The sequence below is a fragment of the Lissotriton helveticus genome, chromosome 3_1, assembly GCF_964261635.1.
Source record: "Lissotriton helveticus chromosome 3_1, aLisHel1.1, whole genome shotgun sequence".
Classification (NCBI taxonomy): Eukaryota; Metazoa; Chordata; class Amphibia; order Caudata; family Salamandridae; genus Lissotriton; species Lissotriton helveticus.
In genome coordinates this window covers 2,094,189,556-2,094,216,061 of record NC_136061.1, presented here as the reverse complement: position 1 = coordinate 2,094,216,061, position 26,506 = coordinate 2,094,189,556, and the positions used below count along the sequence as shown (strand labels likewise).

The 26,506-nt window shown below is 46.7% G+C and overlaps 1 protein-coding gene across 1 annotated transcript in view; it reads right to left on the bottom strand.

Moving 5' to 3' along the window:
- Nucleotides 1–26,506, bottom strand: part of VPS33B (VPS33B late endosome and lysosome associated) — an 806,019-nt gene that overhangs the window by 274,722 nt on the left and 504,791 nt on the right. Inside the window, exon 20 of the mRNA XM_078683255.1 lies at nucleotides 6,240–6,313. Within this exon, the coding sequence (XP_078539381.1) occupies nucleotides 6,240–6,313 (74 nt within the window). The remainder of the gene's footprint in view (nucleotides 1–6,239; nucleotides 6,314–26,506) is intronic.

The window sequence follows — 26,506 nt, the reverse complement described above, 5'->3', positions numbered from 1 at the left end:
TCCTGCTGCAATAAGTGCAAGTGCTCTGCCGACATAGGACGTTGTCTTGGGGGAATGGTGGGTGGAGTTGATGTTAACTCCAAACAATAACCATACTGGATAAGCTGTCTTACTCACCTGTCTGTGGTGATGGATGTCCAGACTGGCAGGAACTGCTGGAGTCTCCCCCCGACAGGTGTTGGATGGTCGGGGGGCAGTGACAGAGAGTCACTGTTTGTTGGCGGCAGAGGAACGGGAGTTGTTGTTTCCTCTGCCTCTGCCCTTGGCACTGTTACCTCTGTAACCCCCTCTACCCTGCTTGGGGTACGAGGATTGTGCACCACCTTTCGTGAATTGTGTCTGTTGACCCAAGTGTCCTCTGGTAACACCACGTGCTCCTGAGCGACAAAAAGTGCTCCCCCTGAATTGTTGAGACTGAAGCGCCCCCATGGACTTAGCTGTCTCATTGTCCTTTTTAATTTTTTCGAGGGTGGTGTCAACATCTGGCCCAAACAGTCTGTCAGGATTAACGGGCTGGTTGAGTATTGTTGTTTGAATGTCAGGTTTAAATCCTGATATGCGAAGCCATGCTTGTCGCCTTAACATGACGCTAGTGTTAATCGCCCTAGCCGCTGTATCAGCCACGTCAAGTGCACACTTTATTGCAGCGTTTGAGATGAGCTTTCCCTCTTGTATGAGCATTTCGGCTGCCTCCTTAAACTCATCAGGTAGGTGTTGAAGGAGCTGTTCTAGGGTGTCGTAATGCGCCCTATGGTATCGTGCCAATAGTGCCTGTGTGTTTGATATACGCCAGATATTGGCAGCCTGCGCAGCCACCCTTTTGCCCGATGCCTCAAGCACTTTCGACTCCTTGTCTGGGGGAGGAGCGTCACCCGTTGTTTGGGAGTTTGCCCTCTTGCGGGCATTGGCGACCACCAACGAATCCAGAGGCAACTGTCCCCGAATATATGCAGGGTCCCCAGGTGCTGGCCTGTATTTCTTTTCGATACGTGGGTTCACCACTCTCGCCCTGGAAGGTTCCTTAAAGATTTCTGGGGCATGCTTAAGGACACCTTTCAGCATAGGAAGTGTCTTAACTGTTCTTTCTGAGACAGAGAAAGTGTAAAACAAAAAATCTTCCTCCACCGGGTCAGCATGCATGTCCACATCATGATTTGCAGCTGCCCTCTCTATCAAAGCATTAAATGCTGCGGAATCCTCAGTTGGTGATGTACGTGCACCAAACCCCTGTGGGTCTTGTACCACCTGATGTCCTCCCTGGTCACCAGTGTCGTCATATGAGTCCTGTTGACCATCAGGGTCATTGTCAGCTGGGAAATCGTACTGGTCATCCTGGTTATCATCTTCTCCCCCTGACTGGTTGGGGGAAGGTGATGGACTCCTCCTTGGTGTTGGCTGAATAGGTTCAACAAGGGCAGGAATGTCCTGAGCCGGCCTTTTCTTTTTTAGTGGAATGACATAGGATTCCAATGGTTGGGAAGTGATCTTTCTTTTATAGAGGGTCAATTTCCCCGTTACGGCATCGATGTAATGCTCAGATTGTTCTTCTGAGGCTGGATGTCGATCCGATCGGCCACTTTGCGTCGAAGGTTCTGACGTGTCAGTGATCTTCGGCACCGATTTGGTTGCAAATGCCTTCGGTGCCACCTTCGGTGGCAGAGTGTAGAGAAGCTTGGTCGAAGGCTTCGCAGGTGTGTCCACCGGTGTTGGAGCCGACGGGGTGGGAGCCGTTGACGACAAAGTCTTCTCCCGAATACGTTTGAGGGAGTCGGTGACCTGTTTTGTGAAGGAAGCGGAGGGTTTGGTAACCGTTGCCCGATGTTCGGCAGCGTCGGAGGACCTCGGTGTTGACGAGTATGCCGCCGACGAATCTTCGGCTCCAACGGCTCTCGGCTCCGTTGTAGGCTTAGGCGCCGGCGCCGTTGCTGCAGATCCGGCATTCTTGTGCCGATGCGTAGTGCCTCCGGCCTTCGGGTCGTGGCTCTTAGATGACTTCGCTTCGACCGTGCGTTTGCTTGTCGGCGCCCCAGTCGCGTCCGAAGGCGTGTCAACAGCCTTAGCGGACCGCGCCGGAGCAACTGTGCTTGACACGGGATGGACGACCTTCGTCGAGGACGGGTCCTTGGCCACCTTCTGCGGCGCTGTCGACTCGACAGCCTTCTTCGACTTTGGAGGTCCGGAGGGCGACGGAGTCGATGAGGGAGCAGGCTTCGATATTTTTGTTGGGACGTCGGCCATTTTAGGTGTGGTCGGATCCGAAGGTTTCGGTTTCGATTTTGGTGGGACGTCGGCCATCTTTGGTGTCGTCGATTCCGAAAGTTTCGATACGTGCAATGGCGGCTCCGCTGGTGCGTCCGTGGCCGGGCCAGAAGGCGGGGCCGGGGATAGCGGTGCAGGGTCATGGGTAAGGCCGAGTGGCGATCCCGTGACTTGAGCCTGAGTCATGTAACTTTCGGGGCATAGCTCTTCCTCCGAGCTATCTTCCGCGGCCCCATAAACTTCTTCGTCGTCCCCTACCTCCTCGACGTATTCAAGGTCTTGGCCCTGTCCTTCGACGTGTTCTCCGGGATCGGCCTCGACCTCCGTCGACGGTGGTGAAATCTGAAGATGATGGCTTCGGCCGTCTTCTGCGGGGTCGTCGAATATGTCGTCGGGTGCCGGAGCCGCTCGCTGGGCCTCGAGGCGCACCGCGCGCCGAAGCTTGAGCGTTTTCTTTGACCTGAACTTAGAGCAGGCCATGCAGTTGGCCTCGTTGTGGTCCGGCGAGAGGCATTTGTTACAGACTGGATGCACGTCGATATGTGGATATTTGGATCCACAGACGGGGCAGAACTTGAACGGACTCCGCTCCATGATAAGTACGTCGGGCTCTTGCTGCGACGAGAGGGCCTCGATGTCCGAAGAGTTACTTGACTCCGCAGAATTCCGACTCGAAGAGTCGGATGATGCTCGAGACCGCACACGAACAATACCGACGCAGGTAACGAAGGCCTTTTGGCCTTAAAGAAGTAAGTTTTTCGATTCCGACACGGAGACGTCGAAATCACATCCGAACCCAATGGCGGAAAAAAACAATCTGGGGATGGAGTCGATGCCCATGCGCACTGTAGTCCAGGGGAGGAGCCACCTATCTCGTGATACTTCGAAGACTCTTCCAGGACAACAATGTGCAATCATCCGGACCCAACACTAGGCGGCGATCTATGCAATAGATATGAATTTAGCAGCCCACATGCCTCGAACATTGTATTTTTCAAATATTGGATGCTCAGGGTTTGCATCAGCTTAATTGTCAAGATGTGATGGAATATTATTGAGAAAAAGCAGGTTTAAGGAAGCCAAACCAGTATGGACAGCACCAACGTTAACAAATAACAGTTATATTTAAATATCTGAAGTTTCTCTTTAAGTCAAATTTATAGAGAGACTTTGCTTCTGTAGAGGAAAGATTGGTAAAGAAAGTGGCTAACAAAGCAGTCTGATATACAAGGAAATCTTAAATTATATTTTAAGCAAAGAATGTGTTCTCAATTGCTTTTTAATATTATATCAAGTATTAAGTTTCAGCAGAGCATAACGCTTGTACCTCACTGACTCACTCTGCTGACCGATGTAATGGCCACTAGAAAGGTCACTCTCCAAAAGATATGCTGAAGCTTGGACTTATGCAAAGGCTCTTAACAGGCAAGCTATTTATTTTCTAAAGAACTATGTTCACTTTAGAGGGTTGGGAAAGTGTTATGTTGCAAATGTCCTGAACACAAGGATTGTTAAGATTATTTCACTATGGACCAATCATTGCAAAGTGCAATCTTGTACAGGAGGTCTGCAGGTCAGAAGCAGCCAAATGAAGTAGGTACATTACTGCACAATCTTCCTGGTAAGCCACTGGATCACTTTGCTGTCAAATACACCAGATGCAGAATCTCTTTTACTTAAAAGTATTTAAGACTCTGAAAACCAGCCCTGATGCAACAGAAGTGATCAAGACTGTATGTCGGATATCGACTACCCTTCTGAAGGCAATAGGCTGGGTGAAGAGATTGACTCCCAAAACCCCATTATGGTTGGGCACAACATTATGAGCAATGCTGACCCTGCAGGGATTTATAGGGTGGGACCTTATTGGCCTCTCAACACCCCGAGAAGCATGGGATGCGAACAGGATGGTCCTGTTCACACAGCTTAGAGGGGAATATGATATGGCACCCTCCCAACTTTGTAAATACTACCAATACTACCCTGAGGAGGAGGAGGATTGCAATTGAAGGGGAAATCATGAAGGATTTTCCCTTTGAGTGCCAACTCCTTGATGACCATATGACAACCAAAGCAATCTCACTGACTTACAAGTCTCTCATGAATAACACACAGGGGGAATTGACACACCTGCAGGACAAACGGCAGGTGGAAGTAGGAAACTTACATGATGACGTGTGGCAGGAAGCGCTACAGTTTCCGTGAGAGGTGACCATACTGACATGAATCATTTTAATCCAATTTAAGATCCTTCCTAGCGTCTTTTTTGGCTCACGACAAAAATCAATGTGGATCAATACAGATAAAATGACCAAAAAATAAATATGGATAAATACAGACGGAAATGTTAAAAAAAAACATAAAACCGGGAGCCCTAGATATATTGCACTAGGGCACTCCTGCATAGGATCTGTAGGGCAGAGTGCGATGATTGCCTCCATGCCTGTGGCCCAAGAGGGTCCTTCATAGATACACCATGTGAGTGACCCAGGCTACGCATGTTCTGGGAAGTTTGGTGGAAACGGTGATTGGGGTGCCAATTCCATTTCAGGCTCAGTTGATGTTGTTGGGTGTGAGGGTATCTCGGATCTCAACTATTATCAGAAGATCCTGGGGACTTTGGGGTTTCTCTAAGCAAAACGAAAGATTGCATGGAAGTGGAGGAGTGCTGTGAGCCCAAGATGACAAGATTTGGCACAGGAGATGGATGTTTGTTGCGAAGGGGAAAAATTAGTCTGTGAGGGTCGGGGTTGCCTGAAGACGTTCGAGAAGGGGTGGGGTGGAAGGACCAAAGGGAACAGGGAGGAGTAACTGTGTGATTTGGCAGTGACCCTCCAACAGACAGTGGTCAAAGGACAGTAATAATGGGGTTGGAATTTCTGACATTGTAACTGAACTCCCTCGCCCTGTGGTTCTGAAGTAATATATTATCATTTGCGGTACCTAGCGCTTTTCCAGTCATGATGGGGGGGAGGGCATCACCGCATGTTTTTGTGTGTTGTTTGATTATATGTTTCAAAAATCAATAAATAAATTCATACCCAAAAAAGTATATAATACTCTGGTTGCTTCTCAAAAGATTTACACAGGGTCTTGTGGAATCTCTATGCAACTGTACTAAAAATATTTAGAACCCTGGTAGTTAAGCTCGGCAATAGAAAACTTTGGTGTCGAATTTTGTCTCACATTCTTAAAAGCACATTTAGCCCACATGGAAGTCTCCTCACTAGTCATTGTGACAAAAGAAGACAATCCAAATACCATCACTGACAATGTTTATTTGAATCAATGAAGTTCACTTGTGTTCTGTATTACTCAGTCAGCACTTTTAGGGTAAAGAGGACCTGAAGGAAAAGTGTACAGTTATTTTTCCCCTGAACAGTATCAAAGGCCTGCCTCTTGGAGTTGAGCTCTACATATATGGCCAGGAAGCCATTTTTGCAAGGTTTGCAGTGGTAATAATAAAGAGTTGCAGTGTTCTGCATTCAGACAACACATCTTTTGACAATCTGACCGTTGTTAGCAGTCGCAAATGGGAAATCTGGTTGTTTGCAACAGCTAAAAAGGGTTGTAGCATGTACAAACCCTAATTTGCGAGTCGTTAACCTATTACCGGCTCGCAAAATAGGGTTGTCTTTGTTAACAGCAAGCAAAACAATATCAAGACATTGTAGAAAATGTAGAATAACCTTCAGTTTTAAAACTGAAGGTTGCATGACCTGCCATATTTTTTCTGAATTTGAGAGTACTGTATCCACCATAAATAACCGCGATCAACATTGAGACAAAAGAAGGTAGAAGAAATATTTTTATGGATAGCTGGTATACTAGCTAATATAAAAACAAAGTACTTTTAAATCATGGTATGGATCAGTACAGAACAAGTATAATGGACACTTGCTCAGGGAATGAGTTAGGAAAGGAATTAAAAACTGTTGATAGTTTAAAGAGCTAGGTAAATGAAAGTGTTTGGTACTTACCAAGCCTAGCTTTTTGCTTAGCCCTCTGAAATGACTTTTTCTGGCGAGAGAGGAAAAGGCATCACTCAGCTTCCCTGGAAAATAATTTTTCAAGTAAATAAAGTGAGAAATGTCATTGTAAAACACAGAAATGCAACGCAGAAGTAAAGAAAATGCAATACCTGTCCTGGGCAGGTTCCAATGTTTGCAAAATGATGGGAACCATCTTACGAGAAAAGTGAGATTCTGGTGGTCTGTTGTGATATAACATTTTAACATTTCTTCATCTTTTGCAAATTTGTGCATGATACTTTCTCCATTTTGTCGAAATGGCTTTTGACCTAAGAGACCGTTGACAGATTCCACTATTCTTATAGCAGCATTCGGAAAAGTAGTCACCACATCTTGCGTCATTAGTGGGTCCCTGGTATTCTGCTTTCGATTTTCCTTGGATCTTGCCTTCTTGTCATAAAGTGGCAGTGCTCATTTAAAAAGCTCTATGTCCTCCAATAATCTAATGAGTCAACTTACCTAGGTATGAGAGGATAGCGGTCACTCATGCCCCAGGTCGCTACTGCAGGTTCCATAACTTTTTTTTGTAACATAACGTTAATTTTGGCGCATTTATTATACAGATTGTACCAATAGCTATCACACCAGGTTTGTTCAAACGAAATAAAATTGTGAGTCATATGTCAAAAGCAACTCACTAGAAATATACCAGTAGTCATACTGTTAAGAGTATCTCACACAATGGGGGGGGCGTGGCCAGCAGCATGCCTGAGTAGGACGTGCTCTTGATGAGCTCTGGCTGAAAGCACTAATCCGCCATTGATTCCGGTGCCCTGCGACCCCGGAGAACACCACAATTGCGAGGAAATGTGCCCCGCTATTGCCTGTTGCTGAGATTGCAAGAAATTTTGCCTTTACGAAGCTTCAGGGCTGGAAAACGACTGTGCCCGGACATGCTGATGACTCCCAAGATGGCTCCGTGCCGAGGCTGAGGACGGGGGAGCTGCATCGGACCCCGCGACCTAACCTGGAGGGGCCTCTGAGAACTGGAAGCTGGGCCTGGGTGTGCTGCCCTGCTGAAATCCCACCTGGGGCACTTCGGTGAGAGATCTGTGCTCCTGCTTGCACGGTCGTGGCGGCCGCGTGGAGGAGCCCCTCCCCCACCGCGACTGGGAGCTGCTAGAGTGGACGGCTGCAGGGCTGCGAAGACGAACCTGTGCCTGAGGAGCTGCGGAGACCGGGGATTGTTGCTGGGTCCCGTGTGCCCTGAATCCGGGTCCGCTCCCTCCCGGGGCTCAGAGGGGCTGGCCGACACCGCAACAGGGTGACTGCAGGTGAGAGGGGACGTCCCCCTCCCACATCGGGAGTGTGGGACCACGCAGGAAGGCCTACATCTGTGGTGGCAGGAGGCGGGGAGTCCAACCTGGGCCACTGCCCGTGCGGAATGCTATGAGACGCTTCCCCCACCCTGGCACTTGTGACTCGGCCCTGAGAGAGGAGCAGCGGGACTGAGCCATGGCGGGGGTGCGGTGCGAGGGGAAGGAGGCCGGTGCTTGGACTGTGGCGCTGGCACTTCCCCTGACCTCTCCCACCCCTCCCCCCTCCCGGAGAAACGCATGTGGAACTGATGTAGTATGGCCCCTGGGGGACTGCAGGAGGCAGATAGGTCCACAGGGACGGCTGCGGCGGAGAGGGCCTGTCTTCCCCTCCCTCCTGCCCCCTTCGGGGCTCCTGACGACATTCTGAAGCGGGCACTGCTGTGGCTGACTACTGCGAAGGGCCTACCGGTGTGTGCCCCCCTGGCGAGCCGCATAACCTTGGCCTCTTACGGATAGCTTCTCTGCCGGGGAGAGGAAGTGTAGCGGGTGTTGGCACTGGGGCGGGTGGGGGGAGCCCTCCGTAACGTGACGCCAACGGGCGACCAGTGAGACTGTGGCGGAGTCTCTTCACCTGAGGAGGGGCGGTGGAGCCCGCTGTCGTGTATTTCTATAGGTTCTGAATCAGTCCCCCTATTCCTGACCCTATTCTGGTTAAACTAACTATCAAGTTAACTAACAGTCAGCCCATGAGGCAAGAAAACCCCCATGATGCAGATACCGTTATCTGACGCAGTCACACTCCGGCACAGGAACGTGTTATCTGATTAGGTCATAACGCTTGAGATCTAATTAGACAAGCGACATTCCTCCAGCCCCTGATAAGGCATACGACGTTCTCATAACAAATCAAACCTATGACAACCTGGAAAATCCGTGCGGCCATTGTTTTGATTTCACAGAGAACTTTAGTAAAGAATGTGCTAACGAGCAAGTCGTATGACATCTTTATTGACGTATCTATGTCCATCCTTACGTCAATCTCGGCACCTTTAAGGTATAAATATTGCCGACCTTGCCCTATGCAAACACACGCGTGGTGACAAGACGGAGCAGCCATACTTGCCGAAGCCGAGAGCAGAAGCAGACCCCGCTGGCAGCAGCCCCGCCTTCCTGACGCGCTGAGAGACGCGCTGCTATCTCAAGCCGAGAGACCCAGCACCGGCGCTTCTGGGCAGCCCTCGCAGGCAGCCTGGAATATCGAGAGCAGAGAAAGAGATACCATTCCTCATTCATCCTAACTTCCAGGTACAGAACTGAATAACCCCTCACAGAGAATTCTTTAGTTATTCACTTGGCAAAAACAAACTTAACTTAAACTGTAACTTTCTATTCCCGCCCACGCATTAGACTTAGGTCAGGTACACGGGGTAGGCGTATTTAGAAACACCAGTTGAGTACGTTTAGTCAAATGTATATGTGTATGTAAATATATTTTAATCATTTTAAACATCATATGGCTCAGAAACCATATCAATGTTTTTACAGTATTATTTTATACTATTGCTTTTAATGTATGCACTTTACTTAACTATAAGTATTGCAATAATATCGATCCATTTCTCTTGTACGAGAAAAGAGACTGATCAATAAATAACACCTTTTTATTGAACACGCCCGTCTCTTCCTTTTCTCTACATTCTGATGAGACTAAGAATGCACGTACTGACTGAGTAAAATAATTGCCTTGTGCTCACACGACTCTTGAGATTGACTCTTGATAAGGGGAGAGCAAAGTTGTCATGTTCTATGGTTGTCAGAAACTAAATCCCTTCTTGTCTAATGTAAATGTAAATGTATAGGCATTTATATAGCGCACTACTTACCCGTAGGGTCCCAAGGCGCTTCGACCGCTGCGAAACCCTTCCTGGCTTCCCTGAGAGATGGTCCCTTAATGGGTATCTCCAGGGTGAGACCAGGCATCCCCGGCGGTCTGGTGGGGCCGTTAGTGAAGATGAGGCAAGCTAATGCCCAGAGTTGCCGAGTGTGATTGCTGATCAGAGTGGGCACCGAGGCGAGAGAATTATCGAGTCCGCTGACCCTGGTCCAGAAACCTGCCGCGCCGGGAATCGAACCCTGGTCCCGGGCCGTCCTCTGCTCTCGGGTCTGCCGCCTCTAACCAGTGAGCCACACTACTTCACCAATCAGGGAAGTTAATCCTTCCTTGAACATTCGAGAAAGTTTCTAGCGAACTCTGAGCTTAGCTGGCAAACCCAAAAATTAAGTCTAGTATCGACAGTAGTAGACCTAGTTAACGTCTGGCCTAGGCCTTTACTGCTGTAGGTACTATTCCAATGCGCAGAGCCTATTGGGAAAATAGGAGCTACACTACATGGCGCCCAACGCGTTTGGAAAGGGCGATAAAACTAACGTAAGACATTTAGAGTAACTCAGTCGTGCTTTCTCACTCAGACCCCTTTTCCCATTATACTCCAAAGACGTCTGGAGTGGGTGAAAGGTTATATCCTCCAAAACCTCGCAGGAGGGAACTCCTATGTAAGGTTCTTGGTATAGTCAACGTTGAAGGATAAACAGTTCCAAAATATTGTGCATCTAATCTCTGTTTCCATAAAGAAACCTGATCTGCAAACAAACATAATACCATCCTGTCTGTAAAATGGCAGAGAGTGATGATGAAAGAGAGGCAGTTAGATTAGCAACTGAACTCGCAGATGCTGATGCTACCATGCAAGCAGCAGACCCGAATATAACACTCATTCCGGTCATTAAAAGGAGATCTATAACCTTAAAACTTATAGAAAATGGACTGACACCTAGAGGTGGCACAGTCATATTCGTAATTGAGGCACACGAATATCGGCAGACAGAGGTATACTATACATGGATACATTTTCCGGCAGCAAATGCTGTAACAAAGTACTTCCACTATTACAAAGTAGAGGAACCTCCTGAAACGTACACTCCTTTCGAGGAGGTGGAAGTACCACTCAAATTCCAAGAGCATTTGCTCTTATTTGATGGCGCCCTAAAACATAATAATCACATTACAAGACTCGGTCCTTTAGGAAGACCAGGAGCAACGTGGCCGGTCTTAGCCGGATACACACCACATCCAGACATCGAAAGAATGCCTGCAGCAGAGCTATTAATACAGCTAAAACAACTACTAAGAATTCATAGACAATTAGTTCAGTATGTAATGCGGACTTCAACAATTCAGCCAGCGATTAAACTTCCACAGCTGACCCCTCACCAGGGGAACACAAATAAAATCACACCACAGAACATCCAATCCTGCCTAGGTAAAGTTCCAGCTCAACGGGAACAAATACCATTCTGGTTGGCACAGAAAATCACCCAAATAGAGGCGGTGTTTCCTGACACCACCCCGCTGGAAAAACACAGGATTCTGACTATATGTCTCCCAATGGGAATCGCACCACACATTGAGGACTGTGACACTTGGGGTACAGTCTTTGCTTCCATCTACACAAAAACGCACGGTGTTCCATCCATTTCGGTAATACCAGATGTGCTAAAACAAATTCAAAATGAGCACAGCCCAGCGGGAATCTTCTCACTTCCTTCCTGAGGGTACTGGATGGTGTAAAGAAAAAACCAAGGCAGAAAGCAATCTATAATGGAAAGGATATTAGGTTCGGGAGCTGGGTGGGTCAAACATCTAATAAGTGTCCAACGTAGTCTAAATAACTTGCCAAGAAATTCTCTGAAGGGATTCAGTCCGTACGAATTATTATTCGGAACTAGGATGTTGATCTCTGACCTTGATAGTCAGACTTCAGTGGTAATAGAAAAAAGCTTTGATGTCAAAGACCGTTTGGCTATTTTGCAGGACTTAAACAAAACAAGAAAAGACCTGAGCAACATACAGTTGAAACAACAGCCAACAACCACTGAAGAATCACCACCTGTCCCAGCAAGACCTGTCTGGATTCCAAAAGTCGGGGATCTAGTCAGGGAGAAGATCGCGGTAAAGAAGGAATTTGGGCCTTCTTACAGAAAAGCAGTTCCTGTCTTGTCTGTCAACGGGACAAGATCAGTTGTACTACCGCCACTTGCTGGAAAAAAGGAGAACCGAGTTGTATCCATCGACCTGGTAAAACCACAACATGTGGCCGATAACAAACAGTAGGCCAAGTGGACTCCCAATAAGTAGCAGAACACCAAGGTTTGCTACCAGCACAGAGGTCCTATCAAAAAGGCTCATCACATTCGAAACGCCTGCAGAAGAACAAGAAGGACTATGCAACAATGCAATAGAACTAAGACCTCTGAAAACCCAAATAAAGACATTTAGCAGAGACACACCAATCTATACTGAAGTACCAAGTGAAAATGCAAGGAACAAAAATCCTGAAGCAATTGGAACAATTGACAGAACTGCATCCGGGTACTTCATTTTGATATTTATTATCATTTATAAAGCGCTAACTTTCGCTCCGGAGGGAGCATCTTGGCGCTGAGCACACAGAAGGTCGTCTATGGGGGGCATGGATCAAATAGCTGCGAGAACTGAAGGGTCGGACTGAGCATAAATCCAGGTTTTCAAGGATTTCCTAAATAGGCTTTCAGAGGGGGCGTGCCTAAGGCTGGGGGGGAGGCGGTTCCATGCCTTGGCCGCCAGAAAAGAAAAGGTCTTTCCACCCTTGGATTTTAATTTTATACGGGGTTCAGAGATGAAGTTGGCGCCCGATGACCTCAAACAGCGAGTTGGATTGTAGCGCTGGAAGCGCTTAATCAGGTAGGATGGACCCATGCACCTGTTAGCTTTAAATACAGTGACTAAGAGCTTGAATAGGATTCTCTTGTGGAGGGGCAGCCAGTGGAGGGCGTTGAGGGCTGCAGAGGCCGAGGACCTGCGGGGGAGTTTCAAAACAAGCCTGGCTGCTGCATGTTGGACAGTTTGTAGTTTTTTCAGAGAGGACTTCTTGATACCTGCTAGGAGGCCGTTACAATAATCCAGCCGGGAGAGGATAAGCGCCACCGCGATTGATTTCCTGGCACTGATAGGCAAAAAATTAAAAAACTTCATCAACTTCGATGATTCCTCTGACGGCTTCAGTGAATCAAAGACACAGCCATCATCAAAATCCTTTAAAGACAAAGCTAAGGAACTTTTGAAACATCTGAAAGAAACATATCTGGTTTCTCCATGGATTGAATTTTGGGTGGGTTTTGGTGCATTTATCCTCATACTTTGGCTCATCATGGTATTTACTTTGGGACGCTTCATTGAGGGAAAATATGCTAAAATGGACACAGCAAATCAGAACATCAACTTGGTCCTCAAACCACACACATCTTCACACGTCGAGAAAAGAGAACTTTCTTCAGAACTTTCTTCAGCCAACTTCACAGCCAATCCTATACCTGGTGGGGTAGCCTGGGACAGCACTGACTATGAAATTTATGGTCCGGTCGAGATCCTGAAATATCCACACCAAATCAAGATCTCTTTGAGTGACTTTGCAAAACCAAACTCATTTGCTGATGATTGGGACTTCGAGAGTATTAACAACATGATGTCTGACTTAGTAATGTCTGCTAAATTTACAAAACATGATTATTTGCAAGGTTCTACAAATTATGATAGTATGTATTGCTATAACCATTATGGTAACCATTTTTTGCATAAATCTGCACAACCTAGAAATGTTTTAAATTATAATCAATGGGAACATTGCGCTACACCTCCAAAAGGGAGCTCTAGAACCGTGTATGACAAATATTGATATTTTTCAGGTTTTAACATAAGTAATGCTGAAACATTTTATTTTAAATTGTCAAACAAGACAGGGATGAAAACCATGATAACCAACACAAAATTGATATATTCAGATTCATTCTTTGAAAAAATGAATACATTTGGATTTGATTATTGGGACAAAAATGTTGATTTAAAAAGTGTTTGGGGTACAAAAGAATGGCAAGTACAGGGTTTAGAAGCTTTGTTTAGAGCCTGCATGATCCCAGAACAAATGATATTTTTAAATGACACTGTTCAACAAACCACCTGTCTTGGCTTAGCCAAAATCAAAGATTTAAATAATCCGTCTATTCCAAAGCCAACAATGTTTAGCAATAACTCTGATACAGATGAAGAGATAGACGTAAACCATATATTAAACAAAAACAGAACACATCCAGATTGGAAACAGTGGTTGATCTGGCCCACAGATACAAATAACTGTCAAGATAGATTCCTGAATAAAACACAGGGTTTCAAAATGACCAGGCCAGACCCTAGATATCCCCAAACACATCACCCAGGGATAATAACAACCTACAGTGTGGGCAAATTATGCCTTCAATGGCTACAGACTTCCACACTGCCTGAAATTAAGCAACACCTAACTTTACTTACTGATGGTGCTGACTTGCGTGATTTCATAATGGGACCACGCAAACAGCGTCAAAAGCGTTTCATAGCAGCCTCTGTATATGCAGCATACAATGAGGCCTGGAAGGTTACTCAAATTGAAACAGCAGAAAGAATACGGGAAATTGACCGTATTAATTTGGAAAAATCACTTTCTGTAGTGGACAATGGGTTAATGACTCTGTCCTCCAGAATTTTTTCATTGGACAGCATTGTGTCTTCAGCAATCGATATATTATCGCAAGACTTACTGTTATTACAACATGGTCAGTCACAATTGCGTTCCATTGTACAGCTTGGCTGGACGTTACAAAATCTGCGTTCAGGCTATGTGCCTTGGCGTTTAATCAACACAACGTCACTATTCCAAATCTTTAACCTTACTGATAGACAAATCGGTATGGCGCAAAAGGGTGCTGATTATACAATCTTGAGCATTGAAAAACTAGAAAGATTACCAATGACAATGTCAGAACGACCTGTCAGTGAATGGATAATCCACGGAATCATAAATATTCCAATCTCAACCTTCAGGTTTCAATACTGCCAAAAATATATACAGGCTGGCATGTACAAGAAATTGGGAAAGGGGTACCTTAAAACAACTTGGAACCTGCCCTATTCACATGCATGTGTCAGTAATAAAGGACAGAAAGTGTTTCTTAGTGGCAACAATTGTGCTATGTCACTAAGCGGCACGCTTCTGTGTAACGGAATTAGTTTGCATGGAGCCTGTGAAGGGAATTCATACAACCTTTCATGTCACCAGCAAGGCGCACCTGCAACTGAAATAGAACCATTCTTTCAAAGACTCTATAATGGGAGTTACATTCTTATTGTAGACCGCAGATGTTGCAGTCTTATGCCCGGGACTCCTTATCTAGTAACTACAACGGCGAAGGTCAAGTGCTGTGGACGTTCTTTGTTCCCCAGCTCCTTTCCAGACAGGGAGGCAAGGGCATGGCCCAGTTTGAAAATTACTTCTAGTCGAATAGACACTTTAAGCAGAATGAAAACAGTGCTTCTTCAGACGCCTACAAGGCTCACGTCATCAAAAGAAACGTATGATCTACAAGTCGCAAGGACGACTGCAGAGATACATACATTATTATCAACTAATTCCCCCGTACATTTCGCGGAAATCCTAAGCGAAATCTTAAATATTTCTGATACCACTGGGGTCTCAAAGGTATTTAAGACAGTATTTTCGATGGCATTAACACCATTCAAAGCCATACTGGGTATTTTTCCAGATTTCGTCCATTCGATTTTTGGCGGACTTCCCCTGATCCTGGGACTAATTGCAGGAATCCTATTCCTAGTCCTTATTTTTCGTTATGGCAACCCATGTCACAGATCAAACTCTCGCGACAATGGAAGATACGATCCTAGCCATTGGATACCGGGACCGGATATCAAAAATCCTGGGACTCTCCCGGCTTAGAGACCTGAACATGACTTGGTTTCTATCATTTCGACCAATGTGGCAAAGGTGTGTTTTACCTGTACTAAGGTGTCTGCTATGCGGAGAAGAATGCGTGTTAGACACCTGTCTGACGCTACAATCGGATGCGCCGGTGGATGCAGATACACTGTTGGTTCCTACCAAGGTTCACGCTTTGTGCTGCCCTCAAAGGCTGCCAATCCTGATGACGGCATTCCTGGAATCTTCACCACTGCGATTGAAGAGTAGTGAAGTTCAAGATGAAAGCAGCATCGAACAGGTACGACCTTCTGTCAGCAATGCGAATCAGAATGTCAATGCAGACAATCATGCGCATGAATGCATGGTTACCCCTATTTCCGACTTAGTGGAACTTTCCCATGAAGCTGTTGACAGTTTTTTCGAAAGCCTGAATGATATGATGTTCTCTCCAGAACAGAAATAGAGACTTTTGAGTAAACTCGCACACGGCGTTCCCTGAATTCGGCCTTCAACTTTAAAAATAAAGTCACATGAACAATTTCACTCCAGTTCACGGACAGCAATTTTTTCAGCATGCCCCTTAAAATATTTTTCTACATATTTTTTCCCGGGACACTGATCTTCTGCTTAAAGTAAAAAACTATTCCTAGAGAACTAAAATTTCTATTTTTAGATACTTTATAGACTTTAGCTGCCCGCTGGTAGGTTCACAAATATTTTATTATGTGATGAAATGGTCTCGGACTTCCTTTCTGTATAGCCATATTAAGAGCCATTTCATGTGTATTTCTCATATACCGATAAGCAATAATGCATAAAAATGCGTGTTTACTTTTGCATTTAATTCATAGCTTAAGTGCATACAATATATATGACTGCAATTTTTCAGTATATTTGAAAATTTCGAAATGCATTTATGTATTTTGGGGTGGTAAGGTATACACCATACTCTATAGTATGTTGTACTATGTTATACTATGCATAGATTAGTAGATATGACCATAGTTAGCGTGGAGTGGGTGTCGTGTATTTCTATAGGTTCTGAATCAGTCCCCCTATTCCTGACCCTATTCTGGTTAAACTAACTATCAAGTTAACTAACAGTCAGCCCATGAGGCAAGAAAACCCCCATGATGCAGATACCGTTATCTGACGCAGTCACACTCCGGCACAGGAACGTGTTATCTGATTAGGTCATAACGCTTGAGATCTAATTAGACAAGCGACATTCCTCCAGCCCCTGATAAGGCATACGACGTTCTCATAACAAATCAAACCTATGACAACCTGGAAAATCCGTGCGGCCATTGTTTTGATTTCACAGAGAACTTTAGTAAAGAATGTGCTAACGAGCAAGTCGTATGACATCTTTATTGACGTATCTATGTCCATCCTTACGTCAATCTCGGCACCTTTAAGGTATAAATATTGCCGACCTTGCCCTATGCAAACACACGCGTGGTGACAAGACGGAGCAGCCATACTTGCCGAAGCCGAGAGCAGAAGCAGACCCCGCTGGCAGCAGCCCCGCCTTCCTGACGCGCTGAGAGACGCGCTGCTATCTCAAGCCGAGAGACCCAGCACCGGCGCTTCTGGGCAGCCCTCGCAGGCAGCCTGGAATATCGAGAGCAGAGAAAGAGATACCATTCCTCATTCATCCTAACTTCCAGGTACAGAACTGAATAACCCCTCACAGAGAATTCTTTAGTTATTCACTTGGCAAAAACAAACTTAACTTAAACTGTAACTTTCTATTCCCGCCCACGCATTAGACTTAGGTCAGGTACACGGGGTAGGCGTATTTAGAAACACCAGTTGAGTACGTTTAGTCAAATGTATATGTGTATGTAAATATATTTTAATCATTTTAAACATCATATGGCTCAGAAACCATATCAATGTTTTTACAGTATTATTTTATACTATTGCTTTTAATGTATGCACTTTACTTAACTATAACTATTGCAATAATATCGATCCATTTCTCTTGTACGAGAAAAGAGACTGATCAATAAATAACACCTTTTTATTGAACACGCCCGTCTCTTCCTTTTCTCTACATTCTGATGAGACTAAGAATGCACGTACTGACTGAGTAAAATAATTGCCTTGTGCTCACACGACTCTTGAGATTGACTCTTGATTAGGGGAGAGCAAAGTTGTCATGTTCTATGGTTGTCAGAAACTAAATCCCTTCTTGTCTAATCAGGGAAGTTAATCCTTCCTTGAACATTCGAGAAAGTTTCTAGCGAACTCTGAGCTTAGCTGGCAAACCCAAAAATTAAGTCTAGTATCGACAGTAGTAGACCTAGTTAACGTCTGGCCTAGGCCTTTACTGCTGTAGGTACTATTCCAATGCGCAGAGCCTATTGGGAAAATAGGAGCTACACTACACCGCCAGGGGAGGAACGATCCCTCGACATCATAAGGGGACGCCTGGTGGATGTAAATTGCGCTGAGCTGGCTGTCTCCCTCCCATGCCTCTTGCCCCGGGTATCTGACTGTTTGCCTTTATCTGCCCGCCCTCCTCCCCCTTCCTGCGGTGCCCCGTCCCTGTGAGGATACCCGTCTTACGGGCACCACTGACGAGCACCACACGTGCTACGGGCAAGGGGTGACTTGGACAACAACCACGGGGCAGTGGAGGCTCTGAACTTGTCAAGGGGAGAGACAGGGATCTGAAACAGCCGTGCCAGGGCAAGATGGACCAGTATACGAAGGTTGTGGCCCCCCCCAGCAGGAGAAGCGCCCTGGCGTCCGCTCAGATACAGATACCCTCCGCCAGGCAATCCAGGCATCTAGGGCGGCGCTAGAAGGACAGATTGGCGCAGTTGGATTGGAGGTGGCGCTCTTACGACAAGACCTCAGGAACCTGGCGGGAAGGGTCAAGGAGGCCGAGACGTGGCTGGGCGAGGCGGAAGACTCGGTGCACGACCTCCGCAAGGACATGCAGGAACTTCAATCCTCCCATGAGGACCTGCTATGGAGGGTCAACGATGCCGAAAATAGAGCGCGACGGACTCATCTCCGCTTTGTGGGCTTAAGAGAAGGAATTGAAGGGATAAATGTACCGGAATTCCTCTACACCTGGCTAAGGAACACCTACCCGGCGGACAAGTTCTCCTCCTGCTTTGTTATAGAAAGTGCCCACCAAGCGCTGCTGGCCCGCCCTCCTGCGGGGGCACAGCCACGGCCCATAATAGCGCAGTTCCTGAATTTTCTAGATAGAGACATGATACTTAGGGAGGCCCGGAAACTAGGGGAGATACGATACGAGAACACCCGTATAATGATCTTTCCGGACTACAGCAGGGAAGTACAAAAACAAAGGCGTACTTTTGACTCGGTGAAAGCTAAACTACGAGAACGCAAGATACAATATATGTTGATCTTAATAATACAGATACTTGTAAAGCGCGAACAGCTACCTCAGGTGAGGTGTCCCGGCGCTGGGGAGTCCTACAGCCAAGAGCGAATAGTCCTAGGGAAGATCAAGATTATTGCATAAAGAGCCAAGTTTTTAGGAGCTTCCTAAAGCTAGCTTCTGTAGTGGCAGATTGGATGGCAGGGGGCAAGGTATTCCAAAGTTTAGCTGTGCCAACAGAAAAGGACCTGCCTCCAAGTCTAGCTTTCCTCACACGTGGAGTAATAAGCTTGAGCAGGGAGTTAGAGCGGAGCTCTCGTTCTTGGAGGTAACGGGGGAGTCGGATTTTTAGGTAATTCGGACATGAGCCTTTTAGTGCTCTAAAAGCCAAGGTAAGAACCTTGAACTTAATTCTGCTGGCCACTGGCAGCCAGTGCAGCTCGTGCAGATGCGGAGAGATATGCTGTCTGAAAGGGACCCGTTTTATCAATCTCGCAGCCGCATTCTGCACGATCTGTAGGCGTTGCACCGCATATTTGGGAAGACCGAGGAAAAGGCGATTGGAGTAGTCGAGCCGAGATGTGATTGTTGCATGAACAACCGTTTTTCGACACTCGACTGGTAACAGGGGCAGGAATTTTCGCAAATTTCTGAGTTTATGCAGGCAGCCAGCGGTAAGCTGTTGTATATGCGGCAAGAAGGACAGGTTCTCATCCCACCTTACTCCAAGGTTTTTTACATGGGTACCAGGAGATGGGGCAGGGCCCATTTCCATAGGCCACCAAAGGTCTGGTGGTGGGTGATTGAGATTTCCAAAAAATAAGACCTCTGTTTTGCTCGCATTCATTTTGAGTTTATTAGTGTTCATCCATTTGGCCACGTCTCGAAGACAGCCCCTGATTTTGCTAAAAGCTGCCTCTGACGTGTCTGTATAGGGGAAGACCAATTGAGTGTCATCCGCGTATGATATTGCCTTGACCCCCCATTTAGCAATCAAGGTGAAAAGCGGGGCCAAATAGACATTGAACAGCAACGGGCTGAGTGCAGACCCCTGTGGAACACCACACTAGAGGTCTTTAGGTTCAGAGGAGAAGGGGCCCAGAGCCACTTTCTGGGACCGCTCTGTGAGGTAGGAGTGTAACCAGTTAAGTGCTTTATCTCCGAGGCCAATGTCCCTAAGTCGAATCAGCAGTCTGCTATGATCTACCGTGTCAAAAGCAGCGGATAGATCCAGGAGCACCAGCATAGCAGATGCCCCTGAATCTAAAGACCACCTAATCGACTCGGCAACCTCAATGAGGGCTGTCTCGGTGCTAAAGCCGGCTCTAAAGCCAGATTGAGTTTCATGTAGGGCATCACTTTCTTCAATGAAGCAGTTAATCTGCCGTTGGATCAGTTTTTCAAGCATTTTGCCAGGGGCTGCTGAAAGGGAGATGGGTCGGAGATTGCTCAGGTCATCTGGCGCGCCTTGGGTTTTTTTTTTTTAGCGGGAGAAGAGTGGCCTGTTTCCAGCAGTCCGGGAACATGCCTGTTGAGATGGACGTGTTCCATATGTGTAAGAGGGGGATTGCGATTGCGTCAGACATTAGTTTCCAGAGTTTAGGTGGGCATGGATCATCGGGTGCCCCAGATTTACATTTATTTATTTCTATCAATGCCTCAGAGAGGGTAATGGGCTGAAATTGAAATAAGGAGGAAGCGGGTGACTCAGAAACTCTAAACTCATCCATAGATGTCGGCTCGGGGTTCGTGAAAGTATCATACACTTTTAATATTTTGGTGTTAAAAAAATCAGAGATGGTTTCGCAGAGTCTTGCGGATGGGATAATGTCCGTCTCGATGGCTCTTGGCTTCAAGAAAGATTTGACTATCTTAAAGACTTCTTTACTCGGTTGATCCGCCTGCTGGATTGAGGTCGCAAAGAAGATTTTTTTAGCTTTTTTAATGGATGAATGTAAGGCATGGAGGGCGTTTTTGTAGCTGGTTTTGGCTGATTCGCAATAATTTGCTCGCCAAAGGCGCTCCTGCTTTTTGCATTTACTTTTTTCGGCCATCAGCTCAGGGGAGAACCATGGAGCAGAGGGCGATTCTCTGCGAGACGTAGCGATTCTGGCAGGAGCGATAGAATCCACTACATTGCTAATCCATGAATTCAGTGATGTAGCATCGGAGTTAACATCCGAGCTTAGGGGTAGGGGTTTTGCTCGAAGTGCCAGGCAGAGATTGTCCGTTGTTAAGTTATCCCAGTTTCTTCGCATATAGGAGCGTTTCCTTGTGATCTGAGACTGGGAGGAAATTGAGATGGATAAGGTAGTTAGGTAGTGATCCGTCCACAGCAGTGGTATCGGAGAATTAGCTGTTGTGTTCAATATATTGGAGAAGAAAAGGTCCAGCATATGCCCTGCACGATGCGTGGGGCCTGCAATAGCCTGAGTAAGATTGGCCGATTGCAGGGTTGAGATGAGGTAAGTAGCCTGTGGACAGTCAGGGTTATCGGCGTGAAGATTGAAATCACCCGCTACTATATAGTGCGGGTGGGCGAGAGAGTTTAGGACTATGAAGTCCATGAGCTCACTCAGGGATGATGCCGGGCAGTCTGGGGGTCTGTAGATAATTAGGCCTGTAAGAGATAGTTGGGGGGTAATTTGAAGGCAAAAGTGTAGCCCTTCTGTGCCTGGGAATGTGGTAGGAGTGGAGGACAACAAGGTGTATTTCTCGTTGTAGATGAAAGCCACTCCTCCTCCTGATCTTCCCCGCAAAACTGAAGGTCCTCTTCCTGGGCAAATCCCACTTCTTCCAGACGCTGGAGGAAGCTTGGCAATTGCTGGAGGAACACCCCCCTCCCCCCCCCCCCCCCGAGGCACCTGGAATCACAGGCGGGCGGCAGGCCGTTCACTGATATAGCTGGTGACCGATCCATGGAGTTGCAGCGCTTGCTATGGCCCCGGCAGTTGCAAAGGGGCCGGCCCATGGAGGCCACCCCGTATGCCCAGAGGGGCACAGGCAGACGAAGACGGCGCACAGGAGGATCTCTCGACTCCCTGCTCTCGGTGGGGGCCCATGCGCTCCGATCATCTGGACGACTTCAGAGGGGCAAAAACACGGAGAAAGACTGGGACTGAAAGCGGACTCTACCTCTGGAGGAGAGGGGGTGGTAGACCCATCAATGCACCCCTTGGCGGCAGAAATACTGGCACTGGAGCAGGCAACATTGACTGAAGCGGGGGCATCCCAGACTGAGCCCCCGGATTCCAACTCCTGAACAGGGGCCTGCAGGGACGACCGTGGTTCGAACAATTATGCTGGAGCAGGCAAGCTGGACACACACGTCCTTTCTTTTCTTTCCGATCTTACTCTGCTGATCTTGACTCTCTTCCATTTGACTCCCTTTTCTTTCTTCCATTGATGCCTCTGGCTTTCTATTTTTTAGACTCTGTTCCGATGGTTCTGGGACAGCCACAGGAGTTTAAGCTTGTGGCGTAAGTTGGACACGAGAGGGTGACAGAACTCTGCCTACCATAATGAGTCATGGCGAAGAGGGAGGTGGGGTGGGGGTAGAGGGAAAGGGAACTGAGGGGGAGGTGGGGAGGTGGGGCGGGAGGAGTGGGGAAGGGGATATCAATTGTGTTACTGTTGGGGAGGTTTTGTTTCATCGGTTTCATGTCCTACCTTATGTTTCGCTGGCACAAGATTGAATTGGCAAGCGCACTCACTGCCCATTCTCAGATAGGAATACACTAGCATTGCCCGCTTCACGGCTGCACCGACTGACTATAGACCCCCCGGAGTGGGATTGGTAGCTGGCCCCTACAAAGTTCTTACATGGAACATCAATGGCCTAGGGGACAAAGTGAAGAGAGGACTTGTAATGGCATACATTAAACGGATACACCCTGATATAGTCCTACTTCAGGAGACCCACCTTAAAGGAACGAAATGTGGATTTCTTGCAAGAGGGGCCGACAAAGTATTGGCACCGCAGGGTACACGGTGGGCTCACGGGAGGTAGCCATTCTGATTAAAAAATCCCCTCCCTTTACGGTAGCCCGAACCTGGACTGACCCCCAGGGCTCTTACGTAGGAGTATCAGGGCCTTGGGGGCGACGGAGGGTCACAGTGGCCTCGATCTACGCTCCTCCGAAACTTCAGGCCAGGACCCTATCCGGGCTGGCCGATATCCTGCTAGACATACCAGACGCATTACACATCATAGGAGGTGACTTCAATGACGTTATGCACGTCCCCATGGACCGCTCAGGGAATCGTACTGACAGCCCCTCGACTACACCTCTAGCTAGGATTGTGACCACACTAGGCCTGACAGATGTTTGGCGCTGGCTCCACCCGGATACTAGAAGTTACTCATACTACTCAGGGGCCCATAAGGTACACTCGAGACTGGACTATGTCTTTCTCCCCCGGCATGCACTTGGGGCAGAGGTGGAGGCTGAGTATCTGGCACGGGGGATCTCAGACCACTCGGCCCTCTCGGTCCGGCTGGGTGGGGGGTTTAGGGCTAGTGGTGGGGGTTGGCGACTGACGGCATGGGACTTACAGAATAATGAGGTTCTGCAAGGCCTTAGAGCCGACACAAAGGTGTACTTTGCAGAAAATGTGGGCTCGGTGCAGTCAGGCGTGGTAGTGTGGGAGGCATATAAAACTGTTCTCAGAGACAAGGCCCACAATCGAATATCATGGCAGAAGCGGAAAGCGCAAGAGGAACTTACCTGCCTGGAAACCCATATATTAGAGCTAGAGAGACAATATCTGTCGGAAAGGGACCCGCAGGTGCTTCGACGTCTGACCGATATCCAACAGCACTATAAAACCCTAGCAACAGATGAGGCCAAGGCACAGACACTAGCGACCCTTCACAGGTTATATGACGTGGGGGACAAGTCAGGGAAGTTGCTAGCATGGCTTAGCCGTAAAGAAAGGGATTCCAGGTGGATAGAGGGCGTGATTGCTGGGCAGGGCCAGCTGGAACGGGATGATGCCCAGATTGTTCGGACTTTTGCTTCCTACTTCCTACTATTGTATGTTGTAAAAAATAATTTTTATTGCCAAACACTATGTATATATTGTTTACTTTATTTACTTACTATATAAACGACTGTACAAATTGACTGAAACCTTGGTGTGTGTGGCCAGCTTTCTTTTTGACATCAATCCAACCCTGTAAGTTGCCATTGTGCACAATTTATTAGCAAAACCTTTATTTATCCACATGAGCCATTCTTTCCTCACAAACGTACTTACCCAGGCTCCCAGTGAGTAGGGTTCTCTTGTTTCTTGTTCCCGCTGCCCTTAGCTATACTTTAGAGATCCCTACTACTGTCTCTGCTCGGGAGGGCAGTGTTATGTAAGATGATGGCCCTGCCTGGCTGGCAAACACCAACTTTTACAGAAAGTCCGGATACAATTTACAACATCAAAAACAGAACTAAGATTCTTCTGTGGAGATAATAACCTCACATGCACTCCCAAAGCAATTTTTTTGTTATTCTCCTACAGGAGAACGCACACCACATATGTTAACTATATATATGAACAATGTATATGAACAAGCCATCCGAAATATCACCATGCAGCAGACTGGACACTGAATTTCTTTTCCATGAATTCATTTGTCCCAAGTCCGGTTGGCGCCCAAAGCCAACCAGACAGATGTCATTTTGTAAATAATATATCAGGTCCATAAAGAAGCCTTTTGATGCTGGTGTCAGTTCTGCATAGACTTCTCTGCTCCTCAGTGGTCAGGGCAAAGCACTGCCATAGAATAAGCACACCCACTGAAGACCAGAAAAAGAAAGATGACAAGTATTCTGCATAACATTTGCAACCATCACAAAAAATGCCACCAAATGTAAGTAACTAATTTTCGTGATGATTACTCCATTCTGCACATCCCTCCTTCTGCGAAGATTCCCCAGGTAATATTGTTGTTGTTGTACTACTTTATTCGATATTTACATATCATAAAAGTACAAACATAAATACACATATTTAAAACTCTACTTATTCATACATTTCATACCATAAAGATAAAAATCAGAGTATTTACATTTAAAACAAGGGGTTTCAGTAGTACATTAGCAGGAGTCGGTATATACATTAGTTTTACAGCTCATCCTTTCTCATGTCTTAAGCCAATAACCTGGCACGGATGAACCACGCGCTGGCTAAATATTTAGCGACCCCGCATACAACTAACATAGATGTAACATCTGACAAGAGCATACGCAAGGCGGTTCTGGCCTCTCTCGCACCCAGCTCTCTGCATACCGGTTTTAACCATTTTGTTCTGGGTCTTTTGTAAGCCTTACAAGTGAATAGAAAGTGTGGAAGTGATTCGCTTGTACATGGGCATCCGGGGCAGCTTGGAGACTGGGCGTTTCCCCCCCTTCCTTTCCAACCCTCAGTGAAGTTTTTCAGGGTTAGGATCCCGTATCTCATTTTCAAGAAAAGAGACCTGACCCTAGGGTTTTGGATCAAATCTAGGAAGGGCTCGAGTTTTTTACTGGGTTTGAATTCCATGAAGGCAGTTGTTAATGCACCCCACTTAGCATGTTTTATTTCCTCCTCCTGGACCCATTCCCAATATATTTTTTTAATGATATGCTTGTGGGGAGGGGCCTGGGTGGACCAGAATTCTACCAAACCTAGCTTCAAAACAAGCTGCTTGAGTTTGGTCAACCACGGTATCTTGTTCGCACTGTTCAGTATGATCAGCACGTCCAAGACCAACGATACTTTTGACAATTCTGGCGTCCTTCGCAGGCGTACCCAGAATAGCAAAGGGCGAAGGCGCAGCACATCAGCAATGGAATGTTTTCCCATATCTAAATAGAGAGGTTTTAGAGGAGTGGAGAGGGGGAGAGCAACCAGGTCCCTCACAAACTTGTTTTCTGCCCTTACCAGGTCAGTGGTGTTCTCACCTCCCCACAGCTCTGAACCATAGACGGCAGAGGCAACAGCCTTTCCCTCATATGCTACCAGAGCTGGGGCCACAGGTCTGCTGGTAGATAGGCGCTGGTTTCTTAGTATCGCTCCTGAAGTTCAGGTAATATTACACAAGGAGGTGCACTAGTCTCTTGCACTAAAACATTCAGCAAAACTGTTTTATCAAAGAGAGCCTCATTCCTAGCAGCAGAGTCAAGACACTTGTGTTTGGTGAGCATATGCTGTGATGACCAAGTCACATGAAACCTGGCAAATGACGTATCGGTACTATACTTGTAGAACTTGTGTTGGTTCTTTCTACACTAATTTGTAACACACTTTCATAAAGAGACCCATCACTCAACAAGAAATTGTTTTTTTCTTTACTTGCAGTCTTTATCTCTGTCTTAACAGAAGAGTAAGGCTTTTCTGGGTTCCACACATTTGAAATAGACCTCAACCTTAGATGGATGCGGAGCTGAACGGGATACACATTAATTTAATGTAGTTTTGCCAAGCAAGCCTACACTTCTAAAACCCCTAGCCAATATAACAGCGAGTTTTGACAGTTTTAAAGCTAAAGATGTGGACAGCAGAAATGTATCTGTTCGAAAATCGGTCCCCCTAATAAATATGTGCACAAAGATAAGGCACAAACAAAAGTGCTGTAGATAAAATCAGAGGAATTTACAAGACAAATAAAAGTGGCAGTTCTATTGGCATACGAAAAAGTGAGCCTAGTTCAGGAGTTCACTGAAATGTGGACATGACCGCCATAAAGCCCTTAATGTCTGCTGTTAGGGATTA